General features: G+C 50.7%; 1 protein-coding gene across 2 annotated transcripts in view; it reads left to right on the top strand.

Moving 5' to 3' along the window:
- The first annotated feature begins 1,589 nt into the window (after positions 1-1,589).
- The window catches only part of Acsbg1 (acyl-CoA synthetase bubblegum family member 1), a 63,004-nt gene continuing 40,373 nt past the window's right edge, over positions 1,590-24,220 (top strand). The window contains exons 1-2 of one of the 2 annotated variants that reach the window (XM_052760656.1): positions 1,590-1,834; positions 18,128-18,222. In XM_052760656.1, the coding sequence (XP_052616616.1) occupies positions 1,590-1,834; positions 18,128-18,222 (340 nt within the window). The remainder of the gene's footprint in view (positions 1,835-18,127; positions 18,223-24,220) is intronic. The other variant, XM_052760645.1, reaches the window with a different exon arrangement.

The raw sequence follows: 24,220 nt of genomic DNA, 5'->3' as shown, positions 1-24,220 counted from the left end.
GACTCTGAGGGTCAGTTCTCATCAGCCCCTGTTGGCCTCTCTCACAGGGGCTGAGATGCAGGCTACTGCCTGCTCTGGGACATAGGGCTGCCTGGCCCTGTTGCCTCTGATGTTCCTCTGTGGCCTTGGCGTGACACTCTAGGGGTGCCTTATCACTTCCCGGGGTCCCTCCACCCTCAGGTCTCACTTACCTCTCCTGGTTCATTTATCTGCCACAGCAGAGTTTGTAGGGCCCTCCACAGTATGCTATGGATTCAGATCCATAGCCTAGTACTAAACCCGTGTTTCTTTTTCCTTCTCCTTGTCTGTGTTTTAGCCTAAATATGCTTGCTTTTTTTTTTTCTTTAATCACTCACCATTTCTCTGACTCTCATACCTGACTTTCCATCTCCTTCCTCTGGCAGATGTCGAGGCTTTTTTTTTTTTTTTTTCTTTTTACCACTTGCCATGCTGTTTCTCTCTCAAATTATAATCATTCTCAGGCTTCTTTCTGTGTCTATTTCTAAATTCTCTTATTAATGTCCAAACAGAGCTTCAGAGAGGGGCCTTATTTGGAAATGGGGTTTATGCAGGTGTAATCAGCTAAGATAAACTCGTACAGGATTGTGATGGGCCGTCATCTGATACTTGGTGCTTTTATACGGAAAACAGAGACTGAGGGGAAGACAGCCACGGGGAAGCAGAGGGGTACAGACACTGCACCTCAAAGCCAAGGAAGACAGACGAGCAGGAGCGGCCGGCCTGCAGAAACTAGGCGAGCGAGCAGTCTTCCTGTGAGCTGTGGAGGGGGTGCGGTCCTTTCACACCTGGATTTCAGGCCCCTGGCCTTCGAACTAGGAGAGAATGCCTTTCCATTGCTCTAAGCCATCTGGATTGTAGTTTTTTGTTATGGCAGCTGTAGGAATGAATATATAGTTCACCTTAGAGGGGCTTTCTGGTATTCAGAGACATGCCTGCCCCGCACATTTCTGGTCTCTGTTCTTGGCTGCCTGCCAACTAGCCTTTCCTCCTTTAACTAAAGAGGCAAATCCTTGCTTGTGTTTAGGCGTCCCTGAATGGCCCCATTTTGGGGTTCCCTGTCATGCCTACTTTAGTGCAGAGGCTTCTATGAGCAATATAGTAGTCCCCCCCCCCCCATTGGCAGTCCGCTTTCTTGTCCTCCCCCAATACTGGACTCCTTGACAGCAGGAGCTGAGGGCTCTCCTGAAGTGTCCAGTACAGGATCTGGAGCCAGGGGCCTCCGGGCAAGCCCTCTTGGGTTGCATCCATCTGTTTAAGCTGAGGTGGCAGACTGAGCATTGGGACTAGCAGCCATATCCGGTTCAGGGTCTGGATTTGTGGTGGGAACCCCCTTTGCTCCAAAGTGTCCCTTTAAAGACAGTGAGGAGGTTTTCTGGGGGCCTAGAAGTCCTGAGCCCATTGGCTAGACCTTCTGGGAGAACCCGGGTCGATTTGCATAAAAATGAAGGCTGGCTTCATTGAAATTCTCCTCATCTTGAGTACAGCAAAACCAGGAAGAAAAGGAAAGTTTTCATCCGGAGCAACTTCACTGCCTAGGAACATTCTGAGCTTCTGAAAATAGAGAGGAAATGGGGCCCTCAGGGTCACTCCAGGCACCGCCTACCTCTGCCCCATGCCCGCCCCCGCTGCCCACTCAAGGCCAGCCTCTCACTGTGGGAGACTGCGCTGTCTTCGGTGAATGCCCACAGCAGATGCCACGCAGTTCTGAAGCAGGATACTGCTGCCTGTCCAGGGACTCCAACATGCCCAACAGCAGAGATGCCCAGCCGCAGGGTACCGACGTGGGGACCACCCAAGACAACTCCCAAACCAGGTGAGTCCGAGTCAGGTCTTAGCACATGGAGCTGAGGGCCCAGTTCATTCTGCCCTAGGACCCCAGCAAGTGACTTGTCTTTCTGAGCCTTAGTTTCTTTACCTGATTTCTGTGATGGAAAAGGAATGGGTTCGGGACACTTAATCTTTGGAGTACCATTTAATGTGCCTGTTCCTGTAGTGACCATAAGAGGTTCAATTGAGGAACGAGCCACACTGTTGTTAAGAAAGAAGGTTTCAGTCCACCGGCATGTTCCTCTGTGTCCCTAGGGTTGGGGGTGGAGTGGCACATGGCATATGGGGTCGATGACGGATAAGTTCAGGGAAGTGCCCACGATCCCAGCTCCAGCCTGCTGTATGACCTTGACAAGTCCCCGGTCCTCTCTGTCAGTACATGAGCAGCGGTTGAAGTTGTCCAGAGCCACTGATTTGGGGGAACTGCATCTGTGCCTCACGAAGGAGTAAGAAATAGGCAGAACACAGAATAGTGGAAGACAGAGGGGCTCAGGGACGGCAGTGTGCTAAGTGGCTAGATTGTATACAGGGTAGTTCAAGGCTAAGTGCCAAGGTCTGAGCCCTTGGTGATAATGTGCAGAACCTGCAAGGGTTTGAGCAACAAGAACATGGCCACTGTCCTCATAAGGGCTGTGCAGAAAGAAAGGTGGGGCGGATGGGAGGACATGCTAATCTGCCCCATGAGGTCCTCTGGACAAACTCGCTAAGCCAGAGTGGGCTGCTGTTCACCCAGAAGCAGTATCCCTTCCCCCTGGAGGGGATGCAAGTATAGGGGAACAGCTGTGGCCCTGGACATGGGCTCTAGGCACAGAAAGGCCTGGGCCCTAGAGGCTCTGGGTACCATCTCTCACGAGCTCAGAGAGCAGGGGCTAGCAGGCCATCCTAGCTGATGCTCATAGATGTCTGAGAAGCTCAGACCTTGAAAATGAAGAACATCTGCTGGGTTTCAAAGTCCCCTGTTTCACTAAGTGAGGGGTCTGAGTTGGGTCAGTAGCCCCAGGGTTTGCTGAAGTCCACATGTCAGGTCCCTGTTGACAAGGACTTAGCCACTAGGGAGGGAGCTGAGCATCTGAGTTGATAGGCCCTGGGTCTGCTTTGCTGATAATACTGAGGTGGCTAAACCTGGGGGCCATCTCCAGCCTGGGCAGGAAAGGACTCTGTTATGGGATGGAGCAAAGGCTCAGGGCCCAGCGGGACAGACAAGGACTGGAAGCCAGGGTTGGAGTGCCAGCTCCACCACTTTCTTACTGAGCCACTGGGTAAGTTGTTGAGAACCTCTCTGAGTTTCCGTGTCTCCCTCTGCGCAATTGAAGATGAATGGCCTGACCTCCCTTGACCTTGATCATGTATGACGATGTCTCCAGGGCTGCAGGTTCACACACCACAGGCACAGAAACCTCAGAGCAAACCCACCCCAGGGCATCTTGGCAGCAGAGTGCAAAGCTCATGGCTTGGGCTCTGGTCAGGCTCTACTCCTGACTTACCCCGTGACTCAAGGCGAGACATACTCGCTCTGAGCCTCAGTTTCCCCATCTGTCTGGCAGGTCAGGTCAATGTACCCCAGCAGCCTAGCAGATAGCTGCAAGGAAAGAGCATCAAGCCCTTATTGGAGTCACCGAAGTGCCACAGCTCTGACCAGGGCAGCTGCTCCTGGGGTAGGGATGGTTCCAGAAACCTTCCATAGGTGGAGAGACCCTTGCTTCCTCTTTCCTCCCTCATGTGTAGAGGGGTTGCTGGTGGTGGAAGAACAGGCATTGGGGTACCTAGAACTGGTGTACCTCTTGAGACTGAGGCTATAGACCCTGACATCTACCAGAGGCTTTACTGAGCATGCCCTGAGCCGTTAGGTCCTGGTCATGTTAAGTCCCAGGTCCAGGAGAAACACCCTAATGGAAGAAGTCCTCAGAGGAACCTGAGAAGGGGACAGTTGGTCTCAGGTTTGAAAGGCTCTGGGTCCCAGGGTGGTAGCAGGGGCAGTATGCTTGGGCAGAAGTGGCCATCAGACCACCAGGCAGGGGCCAGGTTAACTCATGGGTCTAGAGAGTCTGAGGTACTCTACTTGTGATGGACAGACCTAGGGCAGCCAGCCAGAGAGGAGGAGGAAGCAGATAGCTGTATCCCCTCATCCTTTGAAGGTTCCAGAGCCTCTCACAGTGGGTGGCAGTCTGTGGGAAGTAAGGAATGAATCTGGTGGTGGCCACAAAGGGGCTGGATATGAGGTAGCTGGGGGAATCGAGGCAGAAGATTGACCCATAGGATTGCTAGCTCCGAACTGCCCACACTCACCCTAAGCTGCCTGCTACTCTCTTAGCTCTGCCTGGCAGAAGCCAGGTGTGGAGAGGACCCCCCACCCTCAAGAGCCCAAGATGGAAGATGGTCCAGGAGGCCACAGCAAGCTAGGCAAGAAAGGCCGTCCTCACAGATAAAGCTTGCCAAGGATGGCAGGGAGGGATCACTCCATCTCAGGGGCATGCTAGCCTAAGAGGAACAACCAGATTGGAATGTTACCAAAGGTACAAGTGTCCTTGGCATTGGGAACACACAGAGCCTTCCAGTTCTGAGGTCTCTCCCAACTTCCACTGCCCACTCTGCGGAGTACAGAAGTGCAGCTGGCCTTTCTTTTCTTCACGTTTTGATATCTCTATTGTTCTCCTCCGTTTTATTTATTTATTTTATTTATTCCACTCACCCAAAACTACTTCTTGTTGAGTCTTCAGGAATTGCACTGAACACTAGAGAATATCATAGACTACAAAGCAAGCCTCTGTCGTAAGGAGTTTACATACCAACCAAGAAGACAAGCATTAATAAATAATTATGCCATGAGTCATTAAACTATAAGTTTAATGATAGGCACCAAAAAGGAATTTTAAAATGCAAAGAAAGTGCTGGTGTGTGTGTGTGTGTGTGTGTGTGTGTGTGTGTGTGTGTGTGTGTGTGTGTGTGGTAGGTACTACTTTGGATTTTGTGAGGACACGGGTTCTGTTCCCAGTGTGTGTGTGTGTGTGTGTGTGTGTGTGTGTGTGTGTGTGTGTGGTGGGGGGTACGCTGGTGAGATGGCACAGTCAGAAAAGTTGCCTGCCGCCAAGCCGAACAATTTGAGTTCAATCCCCAGAAACCAAGAGAACCAACTGCTGCAAGTTGTCCTCTGACCTCCACACACACATTCCCCCAACACACAAATAATTTTTTTTAATGTAGTAAAAGAAAAAAAAAGGGAAAACTATTCAGGGCCCGAGAATGATACACTTTAAATGGTAAAAAAAAAAAAAAAAAAAAAAGTCAATTGTTATGCTATATTTATTTTACCATAATAAAAATGGTTTTTAAAATTAAAAAAAGAAACAGAGGTGATGTCATAGAGATCCAACTTTGTCTTGGGGACTGAAGGAGACTTTAAATCTGAGCCCTGAAAGGTCAGCGGAGTTCCATTAGGAAGAAGAGCTCTATAGAAAAGTTGGGAAGGACCTTGGTGTTCAAGGCCAGTGAGAACGATAATGGCCACAGGAAGTCAAGATGTCGGTATCAAGAGTCTTGCAGAAAACAGTGCCTGCCTGGGAAGTCAGAGTCCCTGAGGCAAACTAGGCCTGGTCCTAGATATGTGAAATCCAATCTGGATGTCTTCAGACTAATCCAGGCCAACTCTGGGTCCGTGCAGGATTCTCGGTTGTTAACCAGGAGCAGCAGAGGCCAAGCAGGCTCAAAGTCAGGAGCTGGGACCAAAGTTAATCACCGCATCCCCAGGCAAGCCCTTTTAAATGACAGACACCCTCCATAGTCTTACCCATTCTGTTACTTCACCCACACAGAATCAATCGACTCGAACTTGAATACCTCCAGGGAAAGAGAATTTGCTGCTTGATTTCATCATCCTTATAAAGGACAGGGGTGGTAGGAGGGAGTTCTGTTTCACATCTGGTCCTTCAAGAGACCCCTGTGGGGCAGAAAGGATGGAAGGGCCAGACAATGAGGCTGTGGAGCTGTGGAAGGCTATCTTCTAGGCATTAAGCGACTGTCAAACTCATGAGCTCAAAGCAGCTGGGATTACCTGCACAAGATTGGACCCATCAACATTCAGTCATACATGAGGGAGGGGCTCATGGGGCCTGGCCCCTCCCCCAGGTATTAATTGGCAGCTGATGGCTATGGTGGGAGGAGAAGCCATTGTCTTTAGGGGTACAGCCACTGGTGAGTTGTCTATGCTGACCATGTCCATGTATGCAGCCCTGCCTAAACTCAGTGGGTCATGAAACAAAATTCATGATAATATGGGATGGAGAGATGGCTCAGTGGTTAAGAGCACATGCTGCTCTTGCAGAGGTTCTAAGCTGAGTTCCCCACACCCAGTGTAACTCCAGTTTCTAACCACCACAGGCACTGGCACATATGTACCCCACCCCAACAAGCACATAATTAAAAATAATAAACATAACCTTTAAAAAATGATAGCTGATATATGTATGACCTATTGCAACTGACCTCTTTTTTTAAAAGATTTATTTATTTATTCATTCATTCCTTTATTTATTTATTATGTATACAGTGTTCTGCCTGCATGCCAGAAGAGGGTGCCAGATCTCATTACAGATGGTTGTGAGCCACCATGTGGTTGCTGGGAATTGAACTCAGGACCTCTGGAAGAGCAGCCAATGCTCTTAACCTCTGAGCCATCTCTCCAGCCCTGCGGCTGACCTCTTTCACCTAGCATAAATGTTTTCATGATTCAGTCATGATGTAGCACGTCTCATTGTCTCCTTCCATTTGTACGTATGTGCATGTGGGGTGTCAGGGTGACAGGGTCTCACTGTGCTCCCCAGGCTGGCCTTGAACTCAAAGCAATTCTCTTGCCACAGCCTCCCACGTGCCAGATTAAATGTTTGGCAGTTTTTCATTTCTTTTATGCCTAAATAAAATCCCTTTGTATGTCACAACTTGTCTACCCCTTCATCCATTGATGGGCACTTGGGTGTTATAATTATCAGGCTACTATGAATATTCATGTCCAAGTTTGGGTGTCAACATCTAGTTTCATTTCTCCTGGATATAGATCTATGAGGGAGTTGCTAGGTCAGATGAAATTCAATACATAACCTTTTAAAATTTTTTTTTTCCTGTTTCAGACAGGGTGTCACTACGCAGCCTTGGCTAGCCTAGAACTTTCTGTGTAGACTAGGCTGTCCTCGAAGATCTCAGAGATCTGCCTGCCTCAGCCCCCCAGGTTTGGGGGTTAAAGGAGTACACCCCACACTCAACACATAACCATTTGGAAGCCGAAAGACGCCGGCCTCTGAGTAGTTGTAAGGGCGCCAGCATTTCCATGCCTCTGCCAGCTCCCTTAACCTTTTTGATTACCACAGCCCTGGCAGGTGCAAGCTGTTGCTTCATATGGCTTTGATTTGTGTGTCCTGATGGCTGAAGACGTTGAGTAACCTCCAAAGAGCCCTTTATCTCCTTCAGAGAGACGTCTTTTCAAATCTCCTTTGTCTATTGTTCATTATTGACTGGTGAGGGGCGTTTACATATTCTAAACACAAATCTCTTGACCATATGTCTGATTTGGAAATATTTCCTCTAATTTTGTGGGTTAACTTTCCAGATTCTTGATCCTATCCCTTGAAGCTCAGACAGTTTTAATTCTGATGAAATCCGGCTTACCTGTTTTTGTTTATTGTTTATATTTTTGATGTCGTATATGAAAAATCTTTGCCTAATTCACGGTTATAAGATGTACATCTTCCAAAGTTTTTACAGCTTTAGCTTTTGCACTAATTGGAGTCACATTGAATTAGATCAAGTAATTTTGATTAGTTTGCTCCATTTTGAGTCACTGTTTTGTGGCTGGCAGGGGAGAGCTTTGCCTCCATCCTCTCTCGGTTGCTCCACTTGGCGGAAAGACCCTCATTTCTCTGTTGGGATGTCTTCTCATCTTGGTGCAAGTCAGTCCACTGTAAACTCACAAGAACTTGAGCTAACTTCTGAGTTTCACGCCACTGCACTCGTCCACGTGTCTACCTTGTGCTAGTGTGTTTTGATCACAGCAGGTGTTCAACATGCTTTGCAATCAGGGAATGTGAAGGTTCCAACTTTGTTCTGTTCCGGGTCTTGAATTTTCACTTTGAAAACATTATTATTATTATTATTATTATTATTATTATTATTATTATTATTATTATTATTAGTTTGTGAAGGGGGACATCTTGACTGCATGTATGTCTGTGCACCAGGTGTGTGTCTGGTGGCCGTGGAGGTCAGAAGACAGGATTGGATCTCCTGGAACTGGAATTACAGTTGTGAGCTGCCATTGGGTGCTGGGAATTGGACTGTGGTCCTCTGGAAGAGCAGCTAGTTCTCTTAACTGCTGAGCCATGTCTCTAGCTCCTGCCTGGGTCTTTTCAACTTTTGCAAGGATATCACCTGAGATTTTTATGAGATTATATTGATCTTTGGCCAATATTAAATCAATCTCTCTCTCTCTCTCTTCTTTCCCCTTCCCCGTGCCCCCTCTGTTTCCTTTAATTTGTTTGGAGCCAGGGTCTCGCTGTGTAGCTCAGGTTGGTGTCTCCATCCTGCCGAAGTCCGAGTGCTGGACTACAGGTCCACACCATCATGAAGGTTCCAACAGTGTTTTCTCTCTCCTAAGGCATCTACTTAGTCAGTTCTTCAACTTCTCTCAGTAATGTTTTGTCCTATCCAATTTAAAATGTCTTTCCTCTCTACTCCTTGGATTGAAGACTTTCTATTATTTTGTCTTCAAGTTCACTAGCATCTCTTTTCAACTGACCCTGTAGTCATCCGGTGAACTTTTCACTTCAGAGGTTGGACTTGTCTTATGTTTTCTTGTTTTGTGGAGACTTCCTCCCTGGGAGCTAGGGGGAAGCCTCCATCAGTGAAGAGCTTGCCATGTGAGTGAGTGGACCAACATTGATCTCCAGCACCCATGTAAATCTGGGTGGATGTTCTCATCCTAGAGTCCAAGAGGTAGAAAGAGGGAGTCCTGAGATAAGCCAGCTAACTAGACTCACCAAATTGGTGAGCTCTGGGTTCATGTGAGAGACCCTGACTCCATGACTAAGGTAGAGTGTGGTGGGAGAAAACACCCAACATCGATCTCTGACCTCCATATGCACCCACACAAGCATGTACCCACATACATCCCAGCACACACATACAGATACCCATTGAATAGGACAAAACATATACATAGCATGCATACACCCAGACAGACTGACCGACTGACAGACAGACACACACAGGTGATACCTTTTCTCCCTTTAATTCTCCGGTTTGTCTTAATCACTGCTATCAAGTCCTGGTGTGTTCATTTCCACATCTGTCATATCAGGGTTTGTTTCTGTTGCTGCCTCCCCCCTTGACTGCACATCCCCAGATGTCTAGTCATTCTTTGCTGGATGGTCGATATTATGAATTGGGTGATGAAAGGAAAGAGACTAGTTAGTTTGAAGGATTTGCAAATACAGACATATTAAGCCAGTTCCTCAGTCGCCATGTCTGCCGTTCTGGGTCAGTTGTTTCCAGGAAATTCCATGTTGCTAAGACACAGAATGGAGCTGGGAGCTTCATAGAGCTGGGGCTGGAGTATAGCTCAAGGCAGAGATTACCCAGCATGCACAAGTGAATTATTCAACTTTATTCTATTCCCAACACCAGAAAACAAAATTTAAAAAAAAAAATGAACTCTGGAGTCTGCTCACCTGGGTCCCAGCTGTCCCCATCATTGCTTCATGGCCTTCAGCGATTTACTTCATCTTACTGTACTTCCATTTCCTCATAAAACGGGGGCCACAGTTGTGCAAGAATGTCAGTCAAGACAGCTAAACAAGCAAGTCCTGTAAAGTAACTGGGACATTACCTGGCATAGTTTAGTGCCTCAGAAATGCTAGCATTAATTCCCTTCTGCTGCTCAGTGACACTCCAGCCACCCTCAGCAGAGCCCCCTGCCTGCCAAGGTCTAAGAAGTACAGATTGTGGTTGCACATCACTTCTCTCTCTTCTTTGGCTGGTGTGTCCCCCAGGACAGGGACCGGCATCAGCACTCAGCTGGGCAGACTGATGGACGGCTTCCCTCCTTCCGTCTCCCTGGGAGAGAAGCTGGGATTTACAGCCCACCCACTACTCCAGTCCTATTCCGTAGATGGGGTAGCCAAGGCCCCAGGAACAAACGAACACAGAGACACACGTGCGGCACTTCAAATAGAAATGGCAGTCAGTGGCTTTCAAATCATTTTGGGGCTAGAATCCTGCCAACTTTGAGCTTCACACTGCCCCCCACTACGGTCATCAAGCCCACCAGTCGTATCTGTCATTAACGCCATGTAAGAGATGGCTCAGGGGGTGAGGCATTGGCAGCCAAGCCTAAAAACCCAAGTTTGATCCCTTGACCCCACACAGAACAAGAGAACCAACTCCTGCAATGTTCAAGCCAACCCCTGTTCTCTGACCTCCATATGTGTGCACACATGCCCATGTACACACATAGACACACACACACACACACACACACACACACACACACATAATACACACACACACATACATACATACATACATACATACAATTTTGGATTTGGAAAAGAGAAGACGCCTTCATTAGGATTTCAAAACTTGAGTTCTGACCTTTCTTACTCTCCGTAACATTTGTCACAACACTGGATATTTGATCACAGTCAGGAACAGGTGCAGAAGAGGGTGAAATGCTCCGTTCTCTACTGGCCTTCTTGTCCCTGCCCTGTCCCACTCCAATCACCTGGGGGCAGGGGAGGGGGCAAGACTTCCAGGATACATGAGCTCTGGAGCCCACCTCTCCGAAGTCTGTATCTGAGTGTGTTTCTTCATCTGTAAGATTCTGGGTGGCAGGAGTGTTTCATTGGGCTGTTGTGAGGATGGATGTTTCCACACAGATGTAAAACATGGAGAGCATTGCACAACACCCCATAAGCTCTCAGTATAGGAGCGCTGAGAGCACATACCATTCTTATTCCCGTGTGCCTCCTCTGCACTCTCAGGTGTGGGATCCTGGCAACACGCAAATGCCTTATCTCTTCTTAGAACAGCAGAATTCTCTCCCAGACCCTTAATTGTCAATAATAATCATGAGACTGGGAGGCCCTTTATCTGACATCTCAGAATATGGAGTACCAGAAGGGAACCAGGAGTTGTCTGAAGTCACGTGATTAAGGCAAAGCCTGGGCAAGAATCCAAAGATTAGTGTCCAGAGAACTCTGCCTCGGGTTTGACCAATTTGCTAGCCAACTCCTTTGAGTGATTATAGTAGAACTTAATGATTGGTGTATTTATTTCCATGCACAGACAATGGGATTTGGCTTGACGAAGTTGAGCACTCAGACTAGGTACTGCCAGCTGGGTTAAAAGTGAACTGGCTAGATGGCTGCCCCACCCATCAAGATGGGAGCCAAGGCTTAGGATGGATTGTTGGAGGGTGAGGTCCCTCAGTAAACAACACACTCCTGCTGGGACTCAGTCAGTCAAGGGCCCTGGGATCCCTGCTCCAATCTGTTCCTTCTGGTGGCTCTGAGCATATGTTAGATAGTGTATGCCTTGCCCTAACCTTTTTCCAAAGACTACACATACCCAGCAGATCTTTACTTTGGCCCAATGCCCCACCCATGAGCTGAGAACTAAGACTGGATGGTCCACAGCCCAAGTCTTTACCCATACTAGCTTCCCCTACCCTACCCCCATTGCTTCACATGAAATAATCCTATCTTCAGCCCCACTCAACGTTCTGTGTCTGCCCTCCCCAAGGTTGCCACTGACAACACCTCCCACTCCCCAGTAGCCCTGAACACATAATTTCATTGACCATCAAGCACGATCTCTAAGCCACATCCAGTTTGCTCACCTCTGCCCACACAGCCCACATCTCATCTGGCACATAGAAGGCATTAAATCAACTCCCAGGGTAGGAGAGAGGACCCCTAGAAAGCTGTCAATCTCTGGGACAGGGAGAGGTTATTTGCAACTCTGGGAATAAGGGCTGAGTTAATATTCTAGTTTCCTAGTGATTGCTAGTCCTTAAATGCTAACTAACTGCCTTGGACTAGCTAGCCAGCTCTGGGAAGAGACATGACAGCTGGGGGTCCCTCTCAGAATGCTTCTTGGAGCAAGTGGGACTTGGAGAGATAGGACTCAGCTGGTGGAGGCCGGCTGAGGGGTTTTTCAAAGGATTGGAAAGGGGCTTACATATTTCCCAAGCTCCCTAAACCCCATCAATTTAGAAACTATACCCAGCCATCCAGGGGGCCTGAAAACTTAGATCTGAGGCTACCTTTGCCTTCGAGTGGAGAGGTTACCACCCCTCCCCGACAGCAAGGCGCAGTGCTGATCCCAAGCCATACACCACTACTCAGCCAACCCTGGGGAAGGAGGAGAACTCCATCACTAGCTCTCCAGGTGGGAGGAAAGTCTGAAGGCCTTTCATATGGCTGGGCCTGGACTCCTGGGGTCCCACAGGTTTCTCAAATAGGAAGAGTGCTTCTGAGTGTGGAAGCCTATGGATGGAAGCCTAGGGCAGTGAGTTTCTGGAAGGTTCTCAAAACGGCTCATCACCAGGCTTCAGAATGAAGAGTGAAATGCCCTGGATGTCACCAGGTGGAACAGCGGACAGGGGCCGCTTGGGAACAAAGCTGTTAAGGACTTAAAACAGGAGGAAGGTCAGATTATCTTGAAGATGGGGTGCTGGTAGTTATCTGTCACCCAAACGGGCAGAGGACCTCCCCACAATCCCCTGCCCTCCTTGCTGTCTCTGTGCCCTGCTTGTGGGTTTAATTAGGGTTTGAAATCTCCCCTCGGGCTGGCTGGGGTGCCTCTAGCCTCTCGCCTCTGCCTGGGAGGAGTTTGATAATTAAAGATGGAGATAGGGGGTGGATTTCCCAAAGGGGACGAGAAACAGAGAAGTCTGAGGAGAAGCCGGAAGGAAGGTGGGCAGAGGCTCCCCCAGCCGCAGGACCCTTGTGGTAGAGGGTACTAAAGGAGCCGCAAACTTGCCAGGGTTGTGGGCAGTGGGGGCACTAGAACGCCGAGGGCAAGGTCCACGGGCGAGGGCTCTCCGAGGTAGGGTGGAGAGAATGGCTGAGTTGGTGATGCAAGTGCCGGGGAAACCTGTGTCCTGGCATCCTGGCTTCAGGGCCAGCTGTGACGAGCCAGCTCCAACCCGCTCGCTCTGCCTCTTGCTGGCTGTGTAACAAGGAGCAAGCCTAGCGCTCCCTGGACTCAGTCACTCATCTGGAAAATGGGGCTATTAACACTGACATTACAAGGTAGAACAGAGGATACAGGAAGCCCAGCCCAGCCCATTTGACAAGATATGTGTACTTAGGAGCCATAAAAATGGACACCCCCCTCCCCAAACCAAACCGAACAAACCAGTCAATCTTCTGGCCCAGCCCCAGAGGCTCCAGGGTGGGCTCTCCCAGGTATATGGCCCAGTAGCAGGAGTAATTTCTCCAAGGCTCTGGGAGGGATCACAGCCAACAAGCTGTCTCCAGTACTGCTCTGACAGGTCCCTGTCCTGCTTCCCGCCCTGCTTATGTAAGAGCCACATAGGTGGGCAGCTGGGTCCTGTGCCATGTAGGTCAGAGGTATCTGGGGCCACACCTTGCCAGGAGCCCCAAGGCGGGCTGGGGCGGGTCCCCACTCATGCCCAGCCCTTATGGCTCATCACCCGGAACCTGGGCCACTTCGGCAGCCAGTTCTCAGACTCACCATGCCTTAGCTGCAGGAGCAGGGGGTATATAGCCCTGAGTCTGCTGCCACAAGGAAGAGGAAGGTGAGAGGGGAGTTTGGGGCAGAGCCTGCGAGGCCAAGCTTCTGCTGTGAGTCTTCTGTGGGGGTCTGGAGGGTGGGGATAAGGACTTCAGAGAGCTATCAGAGGGGTCCTCTTTGAGACCAGGCAGTCCATACAGACCAAAAGGAAGCTGGGATATGAGGTCTGGTGAACGAGGTAGCAGGACAGCAAAGCGTGGACTCAGCCTTCTTTAGGGAACCCCAGCATGTCTTTGGGGTTTTTAGGGTGCAGGGTGGCACTGAGGTAACACCTCCATTAAGAACTTTCTCCGGATTTCTGGAAGTTGGTTTTCCCTTTGCTTCTGAGCAGAGAGAGGCTCACTTCAAGCACCAGAGAGGCTAGTGGAAGTGGTCGGAAATTTTTGCAAAGCAGGAGTCCTGGAAATCTGATTGATTTGCTCTTGCAAGTGGGCGATTGGCTCTAGGGAATATTGAGCCCAGAGCCTCAATGAAGCCACCTCCTGTGAGCTTGTGTCGTTCCCAGATTGAAGGAACGTGTGGGTTTAGGAGGCAGTAAATTGCAGTCAGGTGCCAGCCCCAGGAGTGGTGAGTCATGCCTCGAAGGAGGAGGGCACCTGCCCCTGCCCCGCCAGGCCCGGGCAGTGACTCACGCTGTGTCTCTGTTGCAGGGCGGTCTGGTCGAGTTGGGCCTCTCTGGGGCTTCGGTGGCTTTCCCCCGGGGACGCTGTGACACGCCCTCTGAGGCTCTCTCCCGGGTGAGCTCGAGGGGTGCAGCCACCCCACAGGGACCATGCCAGAGGTGCTGCTTCTCAGGTTTGCCAGCTCCGTCCTGAGGACTGTGTAAGGAACCAGGCTCCCACCATCCTCCTGCCTCCTGCCCATCACCACCTCCCAAGGCGGAGTACTGAGCACAGTACCCGAGTCCCAGACCGGAGTTTAAGACTTTTCACCCTGCCCTCTCACCCTCCCCCCATCTCACTGTCTGATCTTACTTCTCAAGAGATGTGCGTGGCAGCTCACTAGGCAAGATGAGAGATGACCCTGTACCGAGCACTTTTCCTACATCATCTTCTCACGATAGCGTAGAACAGCTCAGAGACACATGGGGATTGGACCATAGCTTTACAGCTTGAAAAGTTAGTTGAGCCCTAACAGACAGACAGACTTGATGCTAGGCTGTTTCAAGAAAAATGTCCATCTGCCACCAGCTGCATTACTGCTCGGGGATAATTGGGAAGAATGGCTGCCAAGAGTATGTAGGAAATGGGTCGCTGTGAGGGAGTCCGGAGGAAAGCAAGGGCTCTCCCTAACTTCCGTGTCACACAGTGATGAGATGATGGGTCGACCCAACCAACATTTACTGGGCTGCCGCAGTGATTACTCACAGCCAGAGAACATTGATTGAATTGGGAATGACTCTGACTTTCCAGGAACTTCCTGTGTGTGCCCTTCAAAGACCACGCTGGAGGGTGTTGAGGGAATCTAGGAGGGCTTCCTGAAGGAAGGGTTAAGGAAGCTAGGGAGGCTCTGTACCCAGATGGTTCCCATTAGTTCATCTGGCAAGCCTGGGTGGCTAGGTGAAGTAGAACGACGGTTAAGAGAGGTGGTGAGCAGGCCCCGCCACACGCCTCTGCTCTGTTCGCACCACACTGAGTTGCTCAAACAATACCTTTGGTTTTCTTTTTCCCTGCACACCCAGGAAGGTGGCAAACAACCCCGGGTTTTGTTGGTTTGTTTCTGTGAAAAGCAAACAGCGTGCTTGTGTGAGGAGAACACTGGGTGAAAGGGAGCCGGCCTCTTGCCATCTTGGGATTCTCCTCCTCGGAATTCAAAACACAGACAGACACAAGTCAGCTCAGGCCCTTCTCCCACCAACACTGTCATTTTATGACTTAAGCTGACTTCCTCCTGGAAAGCCGCCAGCTTCCAGAGCACTGATTCAGGAGGAGTCTAATTTTCCAGAATGACAGGTATAAAATGTTGGTTTCTGTCAACAGGCTCGTTACTATCCCTGGTGTCTGGTCGCCTGCTGGGGGATCATTCACTGGTCACCTGTCCTTCTGGAAAGAACAGAGAGCCCCTAGATTTTCCTCTTTAGCACTGGGGATTGAACAGGGGGCCTCACACACGCTAGGTGAATGCTCTACCACCCGGGACTTCCCACTGCTTTCCTCTAGAGGGTCTGGGAAGAGCAGGGTTTTGAGGAGAGCACAAGGCATCCCATTTTGAGGTCTCTCTTCTGATGTAATACTCAGCCCTCTTCTTTCCTGTCCTGCCATAAAAATGATGCCCTGCTAGAAGTCAACATCGACAGTGGCAAAAACTGATGAAGGAGAGAGTTAAAAACCCACAAGCTGCGCATGCATGGCAGTGCCATGCTGGTGATTCGTATGGGTGGCTCTCGGCCATAATGCAGCTGAACCCACTTCTGCCACTAGCTAGAACCCCGAGTGAGGGGGAAGGGCATGACACATGTTCTGACTCAGGTGATAGCCCCTTGGAGGGCCTCAGTTTCCAAGGCCCTTGCAAGGGGAGAGCAGCTCAATTTGTCTGGAAAATTCCTTTTTGATCTTTTTTCTTAACCCAGGTACCCCAAATTCTTTAAGCCCAGGACACGAGGGTTGAATATGACCCTCTGTGGGCCAGCTGTAAGGGTAAGTGAGGTCTCCCCTCCCACCAAGGCCTGGTGGAAGAGCAGGGCCCACCTGAAGGGAGGGAGAAGAATAGGGTTACCAGATAAGGATGGAGAGTTCTCCTGCACTGGGTACCAGACCTCAGAAAAGGCCTGTTCTGGGAAGACAGGCTTCCCTCACTCTGTAACCAGAAGGCTCTCACCAGAAGAAGTAGCTTAGCCTCTGCCTTCCCCAGGGTGGCTGTCTTTTCACTTCCTCTGTGTAGATTTGTGAAAGCCAGAACCAGTTTGCCCAAATTTAGTTAGGAGTGGAAGTACACCTGTTCTTCAATGGTGGGGACTTAGAAACAGACCTTTTTAGAGGAGGCTGCTGAGATGGTGGGTGATTACAACTAGTTTTCTGGTGGCTCTCCAGTCTGTGATTTCAAAGGTGGATCAGCTCTGAGCACAGGGTTTGGCCTTGTGGTCCAGGCCCCATCTTTTGAGGGCACACCTCACTAAGGGAGCTCACAGCCTCGTTGGGTAACATTACCGTCTTTATCCCCATGTGGGGCAGCTTCCATCCAGCATCCCTACAGAACAGTGGTGTAAGAGATGCTCCCAAGTCAGTGAATCCAGAATGCTCAGAAACCTCAGCTTTGTCATCCTTTCGTCCTCTCTGGAGCAGGTCGCCATAGCAACAGAGGGGATGCTCCAACCTTGTGGCCCAGGCCTTGCCCACAGTGTGCATAAGAAGGAGCCAACTCAGTCCTTCCCTTCTGTGCCAGGTTGTCATAGCAACGGAAGGGATGCTCCAGCCCTGTGGACCATGCCCTACCCACAGTGTGCACATAGAAAGGACCAACTCAGTCCTTTCCTTCTCCCCCTTCCGGCCCTTCTCCCTTCATAACTCCCTGTGTCTTTTGCTTTAACACGTATCTCAGGTTCTTAAGCAGACTGCTGCCAGGTGGGCCTGGGTGTGTTCGAAAACTTAGTTTGAACCTGCAGTACCAGCAAGGAATAAGGCCGAGTGTACGAAGCAGGTAATTGGCCTGGCTTCCTGGAAACTGGGCAGGGATGGGGATAACCCCACCCTGACAAACAGATGGGACTCCCTGGAGCCAGGGTCAGACCCTTAGGGCATCTGTGACCAGCTATACAGGTTACCCACTACACAATTCCAGTAGGTTCTGTTTACATAGCTATGACGATGATGTGTCTCTGGTATTGTACAATCTTGCAGCCCTGTGTAGTCTTGAGGGTGTGTATTGAAATCCCTCTGCTCATCTATCTACCCAGGAAGGTGAGGTGTGGCCAGGTAAACCCTGGGAAAGATGGTGCCGAGGGACACTGGGGCTGAGATGGTAACAGAAATCCAGGAGCCAGCCTCTTCCGGCGGAGAGGGGAGACCCTTACTCAGAGCCATCCAGCCTGGGAGGCCAGACAGAGCTAAGACAGGCAAAGCCCCAGCTCTCTCAGGCCCATGCCCTCTCCATGGGACAGTAGAGACTACAGGCAGACTCCATGGAGGGGGGAGCCCCTTAGAAGTCCGAGAGTTCTAGGAACGGCCCCAGCTCCACTCCGAGCCTCTCAGCGAGTTCCAGGACTAGTGAGTATGAATAATGATGGGATGGGGGTCTTGCCCAAACCGTAAAGCCTATACCCTCTTAGAAGGGAGGTTCAGAGTCCCCCAAAGCCCAACCCTTTTCTTGTCTGGATGGGTTTCCACTGAAACTCAGAGGGAAACATGATCTTGTACGGAGACACAACAAATCAGAGCCCAGCCAGACTTGATTTCTCCTACAGAGGGAAAGGGAGGGGACTGGAGGAAGTGAGACAGAACACAGGATCTTCTAACCTTCGTTACCCATCTCCCCCCACCAGCTCCCTAACTGATGGGCGGACACTCTCCAAAGAGTCCCCAAGTCATGGCCTGGCGCTCTCAGCTCCAGAGAAGGCCTCGCCGTCAGATGCCGCGGGTGAGTTTGCATGAGTATTTCTGGAGGGAGTTGTGGGGGCTGCTGGGAGCCACGGGGAGAATTTTGGAAGAGTCCATGGAAATCTTGCTAGGTCCACATCCCAGGGACCCCAGCTGACTCTTCACTCATGGCTGCCAAGCTGCCATCAGGGCCAGGCGTGATGGAAAATAACAAGGGGCTGATTCCTTCCTCGGTAAGGTTGGGAAGGAGGTCAATGATGGGGAGAACCTAGCAGACAGAGCCTGCGTGCTTAGGCTGCCGGTGAACAGGAAGGGGCCTAGCAACACCTCAGGAGTTTGGACCTAGTTAACTGGGGCACGGGGCAGGCAGAGGGGTGCAAGCTAGCACAGTTTGTTTTGGAAGCTGGCTCATCACATGTTCTCTGTGGCTTTCCCCTCCGATAAGTGTGCCTCAAGGAAGGCAGATATCATTCACCCTGAAAATTTATCTGGACGATAATCATATCATTACAGCATTTGTTCACTTTTGTGTGAAGAACAGTATTGTAACAAAAGCAGCATTTCAAAAATAAAAAAAAAAAAGAAACACTAGGCACCCGGCTCAGGGGTTCCCAGCTTCCCCCTCTCTGTGCTGTCCTTGAGATCTAACTGTCCCTGGCATGGGTCACCTTTCAAGGCTGAGCATTGTGTTGCTGCTCTTCCCAGCAGGAAGTTTGCTACTGTAGGCTCCTCCAGAAGACAGGCAGACAGCCCAGTGGCCATTTATGTAGGAGCTGGTTGAGGTTGAAGGCAAGATACTGTTAAGTGGCTACGTTTGAAGTGGTGGTGTATTTTGGTGTATGGCCTTCCATTTGGGTATGCCTGTGTTTTCCTCATGCTTAGAGTGTCTACGAGTTTGGGAGCATGGGTAGCAGTGTATGAAATGAGGCAAGGCAGCGAAGAAGGGGCCATTCCTAAGTCCCTGGACCATGGAGTGATGTTAGAACCAGGGACCAGAGAAAGAGGAGGAGGCCCATGGCCTCTGTCCCAAACGTTCTTTCCTCGTATTTCTGATGACTGGACCTTTCTGGGGCCCCAGAGTGGCTAAAAGACAACAACAGCCAGGTTTCTCTGCTGTGTCACAGGTATTGTCATCAGCTAGAAGGAAGTCACTATGCGCATTTTCAGCAGGGAAACTGAGGCATGAAGAAGTATCTATTTCAGGCATAGTAGCACACACCTGTGGTCTCAGCACTTAGGATGAGGCAGGATAATTGCTGTATGTCTAATACCAGCCAGGGAGACATAGCCAGTTCCTAGCCAGCCACGTCTCTAAATAAATACAAAATAAAATATCCGAAAACAACCATCAAAGAGGTAGAATGCTGAGAGGCCCTGGACGAGGACTCTGGCTACTCCATTCTCCAGTCCCTTCACTGAGTGGGCTGCTGCTGCCACTTGACAGGCTGCCTCTGGTGGCCTTGGCAAGTGTGTGGCCTGAGGGCGGAGAGTGCCTTCTAGAGATCTTTAACACATCCTCCTGTCAGAGGTAAAGAAGAAGGAGCCAGGCCATTCCCTGGTTTCAGAGAATGGTTTGCTAGGCTCCAAAGGAGGCCAAAGCTGAGCCAACATGAGGCCCAGGCGGGCTTCGCTGGCATGCTCCTGGGAGCCCAGGCACATCACTGACCTGTCGGTTTCCCAGGGCAATGTCCTCCACGACAGTATCCCCTCCCTGCATGAACCCAGCTTGTTTGTTCAGACGTTTAATTGCTTCCTGAGGCACTTGAAGGGCAAGTGCCAGAACCAGGGCTTAGGCCAGGGGAGCCCTGGGGCTCAGAGGTCCTGGGGGCGGGTGGTAGCATTGACATCCTTGCAGTTGAAAGAGAAGGCAGAGAGCTGATGTGGGAGAGCTCAGAAGGGCATCTGGCTTCCTCGAGAGGAGCGAGGAGCGAGTGACATTAGCCTAGGGGCCTCAGTTGCTCAGCAGCTGCAGGCACGGGAAAGAGCAGGTCTGAACAGTCTGGGTATGGAAGGTGCCCAGTGAAAGTGCCGTGTGCAGCGGGGACAGGCAGGATGAGGAGAGGACACTGAAGTTAATGTAGGGTGGGGTTACAGGAAGGGTACGAGACCACCACAACTAGTTTGCCAGGACTGTGAGCTGTCCTCCGTGGACTCCCAGCCTGGACGCAGACACACTCTGAGGGACAGCATGGACAGAGGAAGGTAGGCCTGCTCCTGGAGGGCTGGGGCTCGTGTGGGCATCCCAGATGTGGAGGACCTTTTGCTAGCCTCAGACCCTCTTGCTCCAATAGGCTAGGGGTGGCGGCCGGAGGGCTAATGGGCCTCTTATCCCCATGGCTGTCAGCAGGCACCCAGAACAGAGGATGCATGGGCTCCTCCAGGCCCCACTCACATAAGCCATGTCTCTGGGGTGGGGAGGATGTTGGTGGGACAGCCCGGAGTGCCAGATGTAACTGGAATGAGTGTCTACCATCAGCATGCTTGACCCCGAGTTTAGGCCTGGCATCCTTTGTCTCCCTGGGTGAGGAAGCTCCTGGGAGTTGCGGGGAGGCTGGGTGGTCATTGAAGGAAGAGGCGGGGAAGGGTCACAGGTTGAGTGGGTGGGTTGTGAAGCCTCCCTGTGGACAGTGCTTTTCAGAAGATTGAAAGCAGGCAGTGGTCTATTCCAACGGCCTAGGAGGGGCATTTGTGGGATTCAGACAGGACGGAAAGCCCCTGATCCTCCCCAGCAACACATGCATGCAGCTGCCCTTTGTTGAGCAGTTACTCTGGCCAGGCTCAGAAGGCATGTTTTCATTTCCTTCCCCCTGGTAGCAGAGGGTGAAGGTGCATATGTCACTTTCAACTGAGAAAAGAAACCCACACAGAGGTTTAGAAATTTTCTACTTTTCTTCTCTCTGTGAGTGTCTGTCTGTCTCTCTTTGTTTCTCTCTGTGTACCTCTGTCTCTCTCATCTCACCCTGTAGCCCAGCTGTCCTTGAACTTGCTATCCTTCTGTCTCAGCCTCCTGAGTACTGGGGTGAAAGATGTAGGTCTCCACAGACAGAAATGATTCTCTCTGAGCCAAACAGCTTTCTAGAGAGAGACCTCCCAATGGCCCATTTGGTCTCTTTGGGCCCTCGACTCTGTTGCACAGAGGAGTCAGGCCAGCCCCAGCTTCCCCACCACCTAGCTACAGAGCTCCTGGATTCTTGCCTGCAGGAGTCAGGGTTCAGTGTGGGCCCCTCAGAGGCGCCTTGGTCTCCTTAAGTTCCCAAGAGGGTTGAGGGTCCTACAGTCCAGTCCTCAGGCTGGACTCCCAGGGAGCAGTGGTGCCAAGCCATGCTGGAATCTGACCTCCACACAAAGGCAGCCTTGTGCCAGGGCCTGAGACACATTTCTTTCTAGCCCTTTCAAGGTTGAACATGAACCCCAGCTGAAGAGGGTGAGTGGCCCAGGGAGAGCAGCTACCAGGGACAAAGCTAATAGGGGTGCTGACTGGGGCTAGCTCTCCCCCCACCCACCCCCCATCCCCAGGAAACTCTAAGCTGAGGATTGGGAAGTGGGTTACTCAGCCTAACTTGGTCCCTGGGCTAGAGAAGACCTTAGGGCCCAAAGGATTTATACCATTTCATTGTCCCTTACTCTTATCCCAGGGGCACGTGTGAGGGCCTAGGCTGGAGCACCAAGCTGTAGAAACAGAAGGGAACAGGTTCCTACCCCTGTGTCTAGAAGCTCATACCCTGAAGCTGGGGACCAGGAAGGGGTGCAGCTCTTATTCTAGCCTTTGTGGGAACAGGATTCGGGGAAGTGGGAAGGGCTTCCTCGAGATCTGGAGAAATGGTGGGGGTGCTTCTTCATCTATAAAGTGGAAACAGGAGGTGATCACAGCCCTGTCAGCCAAAGACACGTCTGAGGTGTCCTTGGAAAGCCCTTTCCAGGGGACAAGGTACATGGCTTCTTCTATACATTCTTCAGACACTGCTTGATGGTCCAACTCTCTGCCCTCTCCTGGGGACTTTGCTTTCAAGGCAGGTAGGAGAATTCCAGACTTCATTCTTCTACAGAGATGGTCTCAGCCCAGAGTCTCCTATGTGTCTTCCAAGCTGGCTAAAACCCTAGAGCAGTAACTGAGAGGGACTAATAGCAGGTATGTTTTTCCTTGTTATCATTCAGACAGGGAAACTGAGGCTCAGGAAGAACAGGCATCTGCCTAGGGTCACTCTTCTCTTGACCCATCACAGGGAAGCCTAACAAGAGCCACCAGCTTCAGGGCCTCTCCTACCAAGCACAGAGAAACAAAATCATTGGACTTTCAGCAGAATAGTCTACACCACACCACCAAGGTCTTGACAGGCCACTCAGACCTATGTGCCTTGTCCTTATCCCTCCTCATGTCCTGAGGCCAATGTGACCTCTGCACCTTCTACATCCCTAAAAGTGCCCCCCTAGGTGCCCACCTAGAGGCCCTCATCATGGGATCTCTGTGTGAGAAGACCCCCTAGGGTTGGTTCTCCCTAGGTCATTGGGGGAGGGGTTGTGGGTGCCGTACCATGCTGTGAAGCTGTTCTGATATCATTCATGTGGTCTTGGAGAGAATTCTGTCACTGGCCTGAGAGCCCCTTGTCCTCAGGCCCAGTGTATGTCATCCCACCCCTATGCCCCACAAATATACTTGGTTTCTGAAGTTGGCTATTCCCACAGGCTACAGGAAACACCTCTGTCCCCTGTTCTCCACCCCTCACCCTCTACCCCTGTGCTGGAGTTTTTCTCCTTCCCAGAAAATGTGGTGATTTTTCTCTGCTGTTCAGAAGCCTTTGTTCCAAAAATCCAGAGCACACACCTCCCTGCCTGCCCAGCACCCTTTAGCACAATGGGTGGATTGTAAAAGCACCCTGCCAGGGTCAGGTCAAGAGGAGAGGCAACAGGAAAGGTACTGGAAGAGAAGGGAGGTGACAGATAGTGTGAGTGGGGCAGGAAAAGCCCACCCCTCATGCCCAGCGGCCTGGCTCTGGGGTGGGTGGTACCCAGCTGGCTGATAGACTGTGGTTCTAGCGCAAGCTTCCTAGCAGCCTGGTTCCATTTGCATGGCAGGTTGAGCCATGTCCAGAGTCTTCTGTGGGGATCCTGGCACCTTGCTGGGTGATGGAGATTTCAGTTGGCTTCTAGCTGCGGAGTGTGGGTATTATCCCAGCACTAACCTTAACTTAAGCACAGCAAAGAGCCCTGTTAAATTCTGAGGGGTATCGGCAGCTCCACCTGATTCCCTAAGTCTTTCCAGTCCCTAGCAGACCACCCCAGACAGAGAGACAGAGGTACGCACAGCAAGCATGATCTTTCCCTCCTGCATGACTCTGAGCAGCCTACCATAGCTCACAGACTCAGATCTTCCCACCCTCCATTCACTGGACAATCTTTCTAGCTATTGGATACAAGACAAATGCCAGGACCAATGGAGATAGTGTCCCAACCCTGCCTTTGACTTGCTATGACTTTGACTCATCCATACCTCCCTGGGATTCAATTTCCTCCTCAGAAGCAGACTCTCTCTCTCTCTCTCTCTCTCTCTCTCTCTCTCTCTCTCTCTCTCTCTCCTCCATCCCTCCCTCCCATAAATTAAAAAAATTGTGTATGTTTATATTGTATATGTGTAATGTTTATGCAGGCACACATGTGAGTACATGTGTGTGTGTGTGTGTGTGTGTGTGTGTGTGTAAGCCAGTGTCCACATTGAGTGTCTTTCGCTGTCTCTCTCTACCTTACTTTTCTGAGACAAGGTCTCTAACTGAACTCACACGACACAGATTGGATGGATACACTGCCTTGCCAGTAAGTTTGGAAAAGCCACCTGACTCCACCCCACAGTTCCAGAGTTATAGATAGCTCCCACCGCATCTGGCTTTTTTACATGGGTGCTGGGGACTTGAACTCAGGTCCTCATGCTTGGATGGTATCTTCCCAACCCCCATTTGCTTCTTTTTTCTAGCTTGATGCTAGAACTGTGAGTAAGTTTGGCATAGCACACTACAGCCCAGAACTCAGGGACTCAAGCGATCCTC

This window comes from Peromyscus californicus, unplaced genomic scaffold, assembly GCF_007827085.1.
Source record: "Peromyscus californicus insignis strain IS unplaced genomic scaffold, ASM782708v3 Scaffold_11__1_contigs__length_118956290, whole genome shotgun sequence".
Lineage (NCBI taxonomy): Eukaryota > Metazoa > Chordata > Mammalia > Rodentia > Cricetidae > Peromyscus > Peromyscus californicus.
Note: the sequence above shows the minus strand (reverse complement) of the source record. Positions and strands in the feature narration are given on the sequence as shown.